The 13814-nt window shown below is 45.6% G+C and overlaps 1 protein-coding gene across 2 annotated transcripts in view; it reads right to left on the reverse strand.

Moving 5' to 3' along the window:
- Window positions 1-13127, reverse strand: part of gtdc1 (glycosyltransferase-like domain containing 1) — a 35541-nt gene extending 22414 nt beyond the window's left edge. The window contains exons 1-4 of one of the 2 annotated variants that reach the window (XM_041950109.1): window positions 13115-13127; window positions 5017-5207; window positions 3104-3271; window positions 707-880 (exon numbers count right to left, since the gene is read on the reverse strand). In XM_041950109.1, the coding sequence (XP_041806043.1) occupies window positions 707-880; window positions 3104-3271; window positions 5017-5207; window positions 13115-13126 (545 nt within the window). In that variant the 5' untranslated portion in view covers window position 13127. Of the gene's footprint in view, window positions 1-706; window positions 881-3103; window positions 3272-4874; window positions 4903-5016; window positions 5208-13114 lie in introns of those variants that run through there. The other variant, XM_041950110.1, reaches the window with a different exon arrangement.
- Between the last annotated feature and the right edge of the window lie 687 nt (window positions 13128-13814).

The raw sequence follows: 13814 nt of genomic DNA on the forward strand, positions 1-13814 counted from the left end.
GAACAGAGGATAAAAGTGAAAGTGAAGACGAGGTGCCTCAGCTGTAAACAACACTGTGACGGATCCTGACGGATATTTGTGTTAAATAAAGGTTCAAATGTACGAAACACGAGCGTTCGTTTACGTCGCGCTGCTCAGCGATGCTACATACCCTCCACCTCTGATAAACTGCAGCTGACCCAGTGAAGCAGATCTCAGATCAGATCTTACAGCAGAATCAGTCACATGATTCAAAACAAACACTGTTTTATTATCACGGTTTTCATCTTTACGTTGTTTTCTGTGAATTGTTCGGTTTAATTCGCTCACTCCCTCGTCAAATGAAACACCAGCTTTGTGCTGTGTACAAATAAAGTTTTTAGCATTACTGTTATTTTTATTGTTATTATTAGAGCTGATATGATTGGTCAGAGGGGTGGGAGGTCGTTATTGATCAGCTTCAGTTTTTCAGGAGCTTCCTGTGTCTCCGTCTCATTTTAACAGGAAGACAATCTAACTTCAAAAGTCTCCATCAAACCAACACAAACCAGCATCCAGATCAGTCTCATGTCTTTTGACCTGAATCAACTGACAAGTTCCAGATTAGATCAAACCCATGAAGAAGCAGAGCAGCCTCCTCTGGTCGTCTGTAAACTGTTCAGAGGTCAGTACGACGTCCTCATTGAACACTACTCTTGTGTATTAAAACACTGAGGATCACACTGACCTGGTGACATCAGGGAACTGGACCGGGTAGTGCAGGACCACACACTTTGGCCGGATCAGCAGGTCCAGGTTTCTGGGTCGGTGGTCTGGGATTTTCTTCATAAACGAGGAGATGGAGGACAGGAAGGAGTCCATGTTGAACGCAGAGTTAAACACCACCACGTCTGACACCAGGCTGCCGACACACAGAAGGAAAATATCTGATAAATACTCCGATTTAAAGTAGAACCGAACAACGAGTCCACGTTTCTGAGTTCGTTAACAATCACTTTGTGATCAGTTGAGTCTGCAGGGGGCGCTGTAACTGCAGCTTTTTATCTTCAATCAATTCTGTGATGTTTCCATGTGCTTCACCATGGCCTCCACATATACTACTACTCCTGTCTGTATCTCAGAAAGATACAGACAGGAGTAGTAGTCGTAATATCGCCATGGTAGCTAAAAGTACAATATATCAACTAATAGTACAACATGTACAGTAAGCTAACAGTACAGTAAGTTAGCTAACAGTACAATAAATCAGCTAACAGTACAACACGCTAGCTAACAGTACTGTAAGCTAGCTAACAGTACAACACGCTAGCTAACAGTACTGTAAGTTAGCTAACAGTACAACACGCTAGCTAACAGTACCGTAAGTTAGCTTACAGTACAATAAATCAGCTAACAGTACAACACGCTAGCTAGCAGTACTGTAAGTTAGCTAACAGTACAATAAATCAGCTAACAGTACAACACGCTAGCTAACAGTACTGTAAGTTAGCTAACAGTACAATAAATCAGCTAAAAGTACTGTAAGTTAGCTAACAGTAAAACACGCTAGCTAACAGTACAGTAAGTTCGCTAACAGTACAATAAAACAGCTAACAGTACAACAGGCTAGCTAACTGTACTGTAAGTTAGCTAACAGTACAACACACTAGCTAACAGTACTGTAAGTTAGCTGACAGTACAACACGCTATGCTGATATGATTCATATATTTATATTTGTGACAAAAGCAAACAGTCTGATCATCTCTCCAGAGACGTACTGAGGGGGACACTTCCCAGTGTCTCTGATGGACACGGTTAATAATGAATAAAGAGTGACAGCGGACCCCCTGACGTGGCCTAAAGCTGCAGTTCTGTAAATATTCTTGTGATGCACGCACACTGGGCTCCGGTGAAGCTTTATGCTGCATTCTAATTGAAATGAGTGAAGTAATCTGGCTTTGATCCAATCAGAGGCCTCTTAATGATCAGTTATTTAATGCTGCCGTAACGACGTTAGAGGAGACGGACAGACTGGACTTATTGACATGCTGCCCCGCAGATCAACAACAATCAGTTTTCTCTTTACTGTTCCACAGCTGATTAATGACAGCTCGACCCACTCCAATTACACACAGAGCGCCATGTCAGAGCAGCTCGTTAACCAATCAGGTGCAGCCTGACACGCTCATTAAGACAAACTGTGGCAGCTGAGAGGAGCCGGCAGACAAACATGAACTGATGCTGCGCCTGGGTTTTCATTTTTAGGTCTTTGGAACACATTTATTAATGACTGCAGCGCTAATTAGAACTGGACTTTAGTCAGATGATGTTTTTAAGCTCCTTTAACAGCTCAAAAATATACTTCATGTTGTTTAATGAAGCAAGAGAAGAAGAAGACAAACATCAGGAAGATCACATTCATTAATAAAACTGTTAACTAACTCCGCTGTTTGTCAAGCTGCTTCTCATTAACTAAACCAGTTTTTACTGTGGACCCGTCCTGGGTATCAAACCTCCGGACGTTTGACTGAAATGTGTCTGAAGGATGACGTCAAATATTGGCTCAGATTTATTGGCTTCATTTCTTGTTTTTAACGACGACGTCTTCTCTTCGTGAGGAATCATTCATGACCAACTCTGGGATCAGAAACCGCTGACCTCAGCAAACTACACACCGAGGACACCTGAAGAACACAGGTGTCTCTGTCCACCTGCTGGCTCACTGAGCGGCAGCATGGGACACGATGGGATCCTGCTGCCACAGGTCAACCAATCAGCTGTGACTAAAGTCTTTCTTAAATAACTAATATAACTAACTTGGACAACTGTGTGTCTTTGAGCTGAGACAAAGAGTCCATCAATACATCAATTAACAGAAAGATGCTACTTTATGTTGAACAGGTTGTTAGGTCTCTGTTATATTTGGGTTTTGGACGGCTTGGTAATAAGACAAGGAGAATTAGGACTCGACTTGGGCCTTCCTGTCTTGACATTGGACTTTTGAGTTGTCTAACAGCTTCACGTTGGACTTGACTTGTCACTTGATTTGTGACTTGTTGGACTTGATTCAGGACTTCATGGACAATACGAGCGACTTGCTAATACCAATAACGCTAAGAATAATTACAGGAGGATTGTGCTTACCATGAGAGAACCTGGTTGTATCCATACTGGAAGTCTCTCTCCTGGTCTTTGCGGACTGGATAAACCAGCTGGTTCTCATGGAAGTACAGAACCTTCTTCAGACGGGCCAGATCTGGTCGTAGAGCCACCAGCTCACACAGGTTCAGGACCGAGCTGCTGAACAGGACTCTGAAGAGACAAAGATGGACAGAAATATGATGCTGACAGAAGGAAAATTAACCACAGACACCGTCAGTACACCAGCCAAAAACCTGGGGGCTGAGGACCACATCTGGAGTCAACATGAAGGTCCAGAGAGATCTGAGTCTGATACACCACAAACAGAGAAGTGTGTTTTACAGAATAAAGAAGATTTAAAGAAGATGACTGCTCATCTCCTGCAGATGGAGCTAGAGGACAGGCATGGGGTCATTAAACATCTGGGGGGTTCCTCCTCTGGGGGGCAGGAAGCAGATCACACCATTTCACGTAACCTGCTGATTAGGTTTTGATATTTCTTGTGTACAAATGGAAATTCTGGTCTTGTGTTAACGCTAAAAGAAGGTTGGCGGGGTGGGGGGCCACAATCCTCTTCTATGCAGGTTCTGAGTGCTCGGCCTCCAAAAGCAAATCCACCCCACGCAGTGATACCAGCCAAAGAACGGCCGATGACTCCTGGTATCATTTCAGCCTGCTGACTTTAAATCTCTTTATTCTGACTCGATGGTCTTGACTTTCTCCCACCTGGACTTGGAATTTGACCGGGGGTTTGTCAGTCTCGACAGTGACTTTGTCCCAAACAGGACAGACATTAAAGTTCTGAAAGTTCAGTTCAGGTGACAATGTGGACCCCCTGTGGGTGATCCTGCATTGCTGACCCCCCGATCCCTCTGATGCTGTAGCATTAACCACTGGAACCATCTGAACCTTCTGAGTGTCTTTGAAGCTCTGAACGTCCCCCAGGAGCTTTGATGTGGTTTCTCCAGGAACAAGCTATCGTTGATCACGGCTGTCCTCACAGACCTGGATCAGGCTAATTTCCTGGACCTGCTCAGGTCTTTTGTCAGGCCCCTGGATAGAAAAGTGGAACAGGAATCACTCTGACTCAAAGCAGATGAGTCCTGTCTATTTTTACTCTCTTCACTGGCAAGAACAGTCTGACGGACTTCCTGTGGAGTTCAGAGTCGAGGTTCAAACCTGCCGGGTTCCTGAGTGAATCCATGTGGACCCACAGAGTGACCCCCGTACCTCCCCCTCTGTATTTTCTTACTGAAGATATCACAGCCCACATGAGCCCACCAAACAGTAAAAAAGCATGCTGACAAGCTAGCATGAGCATGCTAACGAGCTAACATCAGCGTGGCATTTAGTAAGCAACATTCATGTAACATTTGCCATCTTGCATCTTAAGCATGATAGCATGTATGCGTAACGTTTGATGACCTAACATTTACGCGTGAAATCTTTTTAGCATGCTTGCCTTAGCATGGTGTTTAATATGCTACATCTAACACAGTTATTAAACATGCTACCTTCTCACCGTGCTAACATGTTAACACGACATATTAATGTGCTAATGTTTTGGGTAACGTGTTGTTTCTCAAACACATACAGAGTCCTTTTTGTCCTTCAGCTACATTCTTAGCCACGCTAGCTATGTTGCTCTGTGAACGATAATGTTGGTTAGTCTGTCCACCTCTTTGAATGAACAACTTTATCGATCCTCTGACTTTTTACACAGCGCCATCATCAGGTCAACATTTCTACAAGAAGTGACCTGTGTGAGGCTCACCTGTACGATGGGCAGGTGGGGATGGTCTGGCTGAAGTGTTACCTGTATGAAGGGACCTGTGTGAGGCTCACCTGTACGATGGGCAGGTGGGGATGGTCTGGCTGAAGTGTTACCTGTATGAAGGGACCTGTGTGAGGCTCACCTGTACGATGGGCAGGTGGGGATGGTCTGGCTGAAGTGCAGCGCCGCCGTTCTCGCCCTCCAGTGCCATTTCTTGGCGGGCAGCGTGAAGACGGAGCAGCCGTCGATGTTTTCCTTCAGCAGGTCGATCAGCTGTTTGTGAGAGCCACCGTGAAACGCCTCCACCAGCAGGACGCTGGGAGCCTGAGAGCTCTGACAGAGGAGACAGAGAGGATTATTGATCATATTGATCAGGAGAAGATGATTATGGTTTAAGACTGATAGAAATCTGATTTTTCTGTTTTTCAGTGTTTGATGTTATATATGCTATCAATTATCAATTAACCATTCTTGTTATTTTATTGACAGCTGATTGCTTCTTTGTTCTATAGGATTGATCAATATAAATCTGGGTGCTTTAACAAACTGAATATATCATCTGGTTTTGATGTAAATGCTCTCACTGTTACAACAATGTGGCTGAAAACAGAAGGACAATAATTAACTGACAAACTGATCTGCAAAAACTACAAATTCAAGTGTGAAGATGACAGTTTGTCTTCATCAGTGTGACAGTAAACTGAATATCAGGATCAATAATCTATACAATCAGTCGCTGCAGCAGTGTTTGACTATCTAAATACAATACGTGTCCACATCCTGTTGCTGCCTTTTGTGTCGCAGCAACAAAGTAAAAGTCAGGATGACTAAACATGAAAAAGTCGAGGAGAAACAGGAAATCAAACTGTCACAGCTGAACTTCTCAGAGGATTTAAAACGAGGCTTCGTTCACCGACGGTTAGAGCTGCAGATCCAGCAGGGAACAGAACAACCAAAGACCGCTTCACAGACAAAAGGTCCGTTAAGAACACGGAACACACTCGAGTGAAAAATATCCAACGTCTGAGCTCGACGGCTTCACTGATTTCAATTTGACGCAGCGTCAGAAGACGGACTGAAACTGTCAGGATCACAGACCAGAACCTGGTCCCAGTCTGTGAATGACTGAGACCAGGTCCTTCTGGAACCAGGGCTGTGCTTCATCCTGTTCTTGTTTTTGGATCAAACGTGCAGCGACGCTCAGAGCAGACAACATATCAGAGACAAGGTCCCACAACAATAAAACACACTGAACACAGCCGGAATCTGCTTCACCGCAGCTCAGCGCTCAGACCGACTCCTCCTCAATCAGGAGTCAACCGGCCGCATGCTGGTCCTGGTCTCAGCCGCATGCTGGTCCTGGCTTCAGCCGCATGCTGCTCCTGGTCTCAGCCGCATGCTGGTCCTGGCTTCAGCCGCATGCTGGTCTCAGCCACATGCTGGTCCTGGTCTCAGTCACATGCTGGTCCTGGTCTCAGTCACATGCTGGTCTTGGTCTCTGTCACATGCTGGTCTTAGTCACATGCTGGTCCTGGTCTCAGTCACATGCTGGTCTTGGTCTCAGCCGCATGCTGGTCCTGGTCTCAGCCACATGCTGGTCCTGGTCTCAGTCTCAGTCACATGCTGGTCCTGGTCTCAGCCGCATGCTGGTCCTGGTCTCAGTCTCAGTCACATGCTGGTCTCAGCCACATGCTGGTCTTGGTCTCAGCCACATGCTGGTCCTGGTCTCAGTCTCAGTCACATGCTGGTCCTGGTCTCAGCCGCATGCTGGTCCTGGTCTCAGTCTCAGCCGCATGCTGGTCCTGGTCTCAGTCACATGCTGGTCCTGGTCTCAGCCGCATGATGGTCTCAGCCACATGCAGGTCCTGGTCTCAGTCTCAGTCACATGCTGGTCCTGGTCTCAGCCACATGCTGGTCCTGGTCTCAGTCTCAGTCACATGCTGGTCCTGGTCTCAGCCACATACTGGTCTCAGCAACATGCAGGTCCTGGTCTCAGTCTCAGCCACATGCAGGTCCTGGTCTCAGTCTCAGCCACATGCTGGTCCTGGTCTCCATTTCCACCAACTAACTGACAGACACATTTAAAGCTCCTCTGGGCCCTCAGACCACTTGTGTCTTCTGTGTTCTGACCTGTTCGATGTTTCAGACTCTCACTGATCTGATCTTCATGTTGACTGCAGCTCAGAATAAATGAACAGTTTGAAGGATCAACCTGAAGGTTGAGCTGGGTCTAAGTTTAGACTGGGCTCAGTGCAGCGGGCTCCATGGCGTCAAATCAACGTCTCTGTAACTCACGCTGACTCTTCTGATGTACTAAGTGATCATCGATCATCAGAAGATCAATCAGAGACGACCTGATGATCGAATAATGATCTAAGGACGTCGTCTCAGACTCTTTTTTCAGACATTCTTTAATCTAAACCCGGGACCAGGAGCTCTCAGCGGAGTCAAACGTGTAGCTCAGTGTGAACTGTGCAGCAGCCTGACCAGGCCCTGTCGTGATGAAGAGCGGATCTTCCTCCACATCAGTAAATGGAAAACTATTGCTGACACTCGGCGCCGCTGCAGAAACTTAAGTTTTCAGCAGCGAACCACAATAAATCCTAATATCTGTCTGTTCGCAGCACAATGTGTCCTGATAGAGAAGCTGCGAGTCCATTACGCTGCGAGGAGGTTTAACAGGAAGTGGACGTCTTACAGTCCCCGAGCTTTCTGTCCTTCCTCTGAATTCCCTCCCAGTCATTTCCAGTCCGCCCTCCATTTAGCTGCCCACAATGGGAGCTAATGTAGCTGCGGCACTCAGCGCTCGCCCACAGACTGCTCATCAGTCAATATCTGCTCCCTGCAGCTCTGTAACACGACTCATATCAGGAGAAGGAAATGAGCCCTTTCTTCTCCGCTGCTGTCAGCGCAGGCTAGATAGCAGCCGCCGGTTCAGCAGAGGTTAAATGCTAATGTGTCAAAAATAAAAATCTGATTGGAAACACCAGCGTAATGTCGCCCATTGTGCTCAAATGGTCCAATCTATTTCCTGAATGCTGCCAAAATAATGTGAAATATGAAAATGTGAACGTGTCGACTGGGGAGGAGGATGATGGACTCTGTGCTTTCTGACCTTTGGGCCTTTAAAATGCAGGAATGTGGACTGGTTTCAGGCTCAGGCCTCAGTGTGGACCAGATCACTAATCCTTCCTTCTCACAAGACAAAAAGAAATTTAACTGTGTCACCTTTGTCTTTAATCAACATGAGACCCCTCAGACTGATCTCTGGGCCCCTCGAGGGGTCCTGAGCCAGAGGCTGGGAACCAGTGGATGAAGCAAAAGCAGAAACACTCAAAAAAAAAAACTGAAGTAAAACTTTAAGATTCATTTTTAGTTTTTTTGGTCCTTTGTCTGGAAAAAAACATTTATGCTGATTAAGAGAAACACAAAACATATATATATACACACATATACATACACACACACACACACACACACACACATTAAAAAACAGCAGACTCAGCACGACAAGATAAAACGATCAAAGCTGTCAAATGGAATTATTTCAGTCGACTGTGGGCTGGAAACAGACAAACAAACACCTTCAAAATGATTAAAGTTAACAAACGGAACGATAAAAACTGACAGAGAAGAAACAGACAAATAAAAACACAAAATATGAAACAGTCAGTAAAACAGTCAGTCATCAGGAGGGAGAAAAACTGACGAATATAAAGACAATAAGTGTTAATGTGACGATAACAGACGTGATGAAGAGAGCTGGACCAATAAAGGTTCAATAACAACAGATTAATGACAATAAAAGTTTATAAGACAATATAAAAGTCTGAAACCATTTGAAAGGACAACACATGAAGACTAGAGGTGGGGGGGAGATAACAGGGAATAAGGAAATAAAGAAACCGAGCGTCGGCCTGACTGGAAGTTCGTCAGTCAACGTGAAATCAATCATTCCACCTTAAACACAAAGAGTCCCTGCAAACCACGGCGGGGGATTCCACAAGACTCATCTCACCTAGGCACCTTTCCTCGCCCACTGCTTCAAACATGGAAGGCTGCCGACACACACGAAACAAAGGGTTAATGTCATCGCTTTCCCCCTGACAGGGAATCCCCCCCCGAGCAGCCGGCGAGGGGTTAAAGCAGCTGAAGTCATGAGTCAGCCGGCAGAGCGACGCTGGAAACTGAAGCCAGCGAGAGGAAGCTGGAAATGTTTTTCTGCCGCCGCCGCCTCATCCTGATGACATCAGTGCCACGCTGTGGCGGCCTTCACGTCACCGTTAAAGACGCTTTAAAGTCGCCGCGTTCAGGGTTTTCCCGAAGAAAGACTCAACCAAAGTGAAATGATTAGCCACGTTAGCAGAACAGCACTCAGATCTGATCCAGAGCGACACCAGCAGCTCCTGGACGGACGCTGATGACTCTGACTGACTCGCCATCACGACCCTTAATGAGGCGCTATGACCACGTACCATTTGGCATGCTAATATGCACATGCTAACAAGCTAGCGTTACACTGGTGAAAACCAAAATGTGAGAAAGAGGGCCGACAAACAGACGACATGTGACCTCCTGAGTTTGTCCCCGTCTCTGTGGGAGACACTGAAACTGTCCAGGACACGACCGACCGTCCACGCAGCCCCCCCACGCTCGGTGCAAAGTTAAAGCTCGTTAGAGGTTAGTGGCCATTGGGCTACCAAAGCTACGGCCGGGCTCGAATGAACACGTCCGAGATGTTCGTGGGTATTCCAGAGTTCATTTCCATCTTTCCTGTCATGTGACCTGTTAACAGTCATGTTAGCTAGTGGGAGCGGTTGAATGCTAACGTTAGCTGTTGATTAACCTTCAAATACGGCCCAGCGTCTCTTCTTCACATCAGGGCCTTTTCAGTGGCCGATCAGTCGGAAAGCAGCGGACTGGTAACGGTTCGTCGGACTCTCCGCGTTTAAACGAACGCAGCACGACAACAATTTCATGGCGGCGTGACGCTGACTGTTTTCATGGGGATGGACCGACCTATTCGTTGTGTTTTCTGTACTACGACTGAAGTACTTCTGCTGTCTGAACGTGTGTTTGAGGGACTGAAGCAGGGACTGAAGCAGGAACATGAAGCAGCTTTCATCTCCATCAGAGGATTCATGTGAGGGAGGGGTGACTTTCTTCATCAAGTCACAGGTCACAGCGAGAGAGTTAATCATCAATCACACTGTAACTACACAGACAAGGTAATCTGAGGACAAAAGGCTGGAAGAGGACAGACACAGTCCCTCTGCTCACTCATTATAATGCTCATGACACACAGTGGGGGCTGTGTTCGTCTGCAGTAACTCTGTTTACGTCCTTTTTAAAGTGAAAATCCTGAAAATCACTCGTTCACCGTCTCAAACTGTGACCGGTCGGACGAGACCTTTGACCCGTTTCACTCTCCTGCTTCATGTTTTCAGGACTTAAATGAGTCGAGCAAACGATGATTCATCTGTTTTCTGGATGAATCATCTCCTTCATGTATGATGAACATGTTCTCTGTGATATCTGGACGCAGACGTCCCGGAGGCTGTCCTCTTCTGGAAAACACAGAGACGATCACAGTTTGAATGGACGACTGAGCGATGGGTTCAGCTGCTGCTGCTCAGTTCAGTCTCACAGGTTTTAATAACATGAGGCTGCACGTCCCGCTGTCCACAGTCCAGACATTCACTCAGGTCTGCAGGTGTGTTTGTTTGATAAACTGTGCAGCCAATCACATCGTCTCTGAAAGGGTTTACAGAACTTGGTCTCAGCTCGTCTGTAGTTTGGAGGTTCAGAGTCCGACCACAGGCCTGGCGTTGCACCTTCACTTCCTGTCCCTTCACTTCCTGTCTCCTCTCTACTGTCTCCGTCCCTCTGCAGTGTCAGGGTATTCACCTCATATCAACGTGTTGTTCCTACATCATCATCATCATCATCATCAGTGTTGCTCAGGTGCAGCACGGTGGAGGAGCAGGTGGAGAAACTTTTCAGTTTCTTTCTGGACTTTAACTTTTCTGTGTGAGTTTGGTTAGTTTTATAAAAAAAAAGACCACGTTAGCTTCAAACAGACTCCTTCGCCACATTAACCACGTGTTAAAGATGTGAGGTCGTGATGTCACAGACACGTGATTGGTCAGTGGCCGTTCTGGAGCAACATTATTGATGATGCTGCAGGAACAACAGCAACACGATGGCATCACCTCCACAGAAGATAAGTGATTGATTAATAGACACGTTTATTGCCTCTGTGTACCTGGATCAGTTCTGGCAGATCCAGGCTCAGTTTTCAGCGACAGATATTCAGTTCAGCTGAAGCTTTGATGTGTTCGGGGGTTTTCGCAGCCACTCGTCACACAAAGAGCTTCAGTGTCGTAAGAATACGACTAATTCACCACTGAAGCGACGCGCTGACCTGAGACCGCAGTTTTACCTTGACTCCAGGTTAACATCGCGGCTGCTTCATTGGGTTTTGTTTGGTGTCTCGGCGATCAGAAAAGGATCTGAAATCTGTTCCATGATTGAGATTCTTTCCTGATGTCTGAAGAAGCGAAAACGTCAGAACTGCTGCGATCAGATGAGACGAGGCCATAAAAAGCTCACGAATGGTTTCAATTTAAAACATGAGTCATATTTTGTGATCTCGTTCTGAATGGAAATGTCACACACACATACTGCAGTATTACGTGCAGTATTTCCCTCTGAAATACTGTTGAGCAAAATTCCTGCTGCTGCTGCTGCTGATCCAGGACTTCACAGAAACCACCTCCAACCTGAAGGAGACTCCACGGAGACAGAGCAGGACAACACTTCCTCTTCTTCTACCTCTTCACTCCATTAACAGCGTCGGGGGAACAAAAAAACTTTACAACACAGACGTAAACGTAAATGAGCTTCAGGCCTACATGTATGAATCCTGCTCGACGTCGAAGGTTAATCATTGAACGTCGAGGGATTCACTCTGAGTTAGTCGAGGCACCTCAACAGCAAAGTACACAAAGTACACTAATAATTACAACATTCAGACACGTCTGACAAGTACATTTACATACAGCTGCAACACAAAGCAGAGGAGGCTAACAACAAACCAGCCACCATCATCTTCATCTCGCATGTAGGAAGCTGAGGAAGACTCTGTTTACTAAGACCATGCTCTGTAGGGGCCAAGTACCAAACACCAGCTGCTCGCACTCACCTGAGTACCTGACTAAAGCAGCGTCGCTCCCCTGGTTATATATTTACTTACACGCTGTAGTACATGTAAGTATTTCCTGTTCCACTACATCTCAGAGGGGATTCATGTACTTTTTACTTCACTAAATGTACTTGGTGGATTTACAGAATAAATGTTACACATAAAACACACGATCTCCGTTTAGAGAATTTAACTCATAGATCAAACTTTCCAACAGAGACAGTCGTTATAATCATGAGGCTGGTTCATGTAGAAATTATGGTCTATTAATCTATCATCTATTAATGTCTGATGTCAAATTATACCTGAACACATGTACCAACATACAGCCAGCTTCTGGAAATCAGTCCTGAAATGTTTTATAGATGTTTGAAAAAGAACGAGAACGCCAGTGAATTTCATACTGTGAAAGAGATCAGCTCTGATATTCCTCCTTTTCCTCAAAATTACTGCTCGTATAAAAGAAGTATAAAAGAAGACTTTTACTCGGCCCAGCAGCTACAAGGTGAATAATAAGCTGAACTCGGTTTGAGTCAGGGTTAGTTTGTCTTTGACTGGACAGCGGCTGATTTCACCTGTTTTAATCAAAGTACTCAGACACAGAAGTGGAGTCAAAGAGTCTGGTCTGTTACTGTTCAGAACTCAAAGTACTTTTCAGTCCCAGCTGTACTGAGCTGAAGTACTTCAGGACAGTTATGTACTGTCGGCTTGAGGTGTCTCACATTCAACCACAGTTCACTACTGATGGACTTCATGTTCCTCTGCACGCGCGTTTAGCTCCGTTAGCTGTTAGCTCTGTTAGCCAAAACACAGCAGGAGTCTGCTGCTCACCGGCTGCTAACAGCTAACAGCTAACTAGCTGTCCTCCTCCCGCTAAGAGCAACCCACGTCTCCCGGTTCCCAGCCGGTAACAGCCTCCTGGAGGCCCGGAGCAACGTCCCGGCTGTTTCCAGAGGGAACACGGTAAACGGTGTCCTCAGCGGGGACAAAGACCGGCCCGACTTCCCGCACACCGACAGTTCAACGGGACACTCACCTCACACTGCATCTGCCCGGCGCCACGTGACAACGCACGCACAGTCATTTACGTCATCACGTCGCCTTTTGACGCCTCTTCCTCTGCCGACACCGAACTAACAGAATCAGCTTTACTGGCGAAGTATGTCGTACTGATATGGATATATGTTAACAATACAGCACCGAACAACGGCACACATATACGAGATATTTTATCACATATGCATCTATAAATACATAAATAAATAAATGTATATATAAACTTTGAGGACAAATGAGAATATCTGAATAAATGAAGACTTTCTGAATTTATTTAGCAGCTGTAGTCAAAGTAGTGGTAACAGCAACAACAGTAGTAATATCAGCAGAGGTATATATCCAGAGAGAGTGGTATCAGCAGTCGAAGTATCAGCAGAGGTACTGAGACAACTATTAGCAGTAGTATTACTAGCAGTGTATTAGCAGCAGTAGCAGTGTTAGCAGTAGAAGCAGAAGTAGTAGCAGTAGTGGTATTAGCAGTGGTAGCATTAGTATTAGCAGTGGTAACATTAGTATTAGCAGTAGCAGCATAAGCAGTAGTAGCATCAGTATTAGCAGTAGTAGCATTAGCATAGAGAAATTCAAAATACAAACCACAAAATAAAAGCTGACTATATTTATGTACATGTTATACAAAGAAAAAAATATGTAAAAAATATATATTTGGTAGAATGATGGAT

The sequence above is a fragment of the Chelmon rostratus genome, chromosome 13 (genome assembly GCF_017976325.1).
Source record: "Chelmon rostratus isolate fCheRos1 chromosome 13, fCheRos1.pri, whole genome shotgun sequence".
NCBI classification, from domain to species: Eukaryota; Metazoa; Chordata; class Actinopteri; order Chaetodontiformes; family Chaetodontidae; genus Chelmon; species Chelmon rostratus.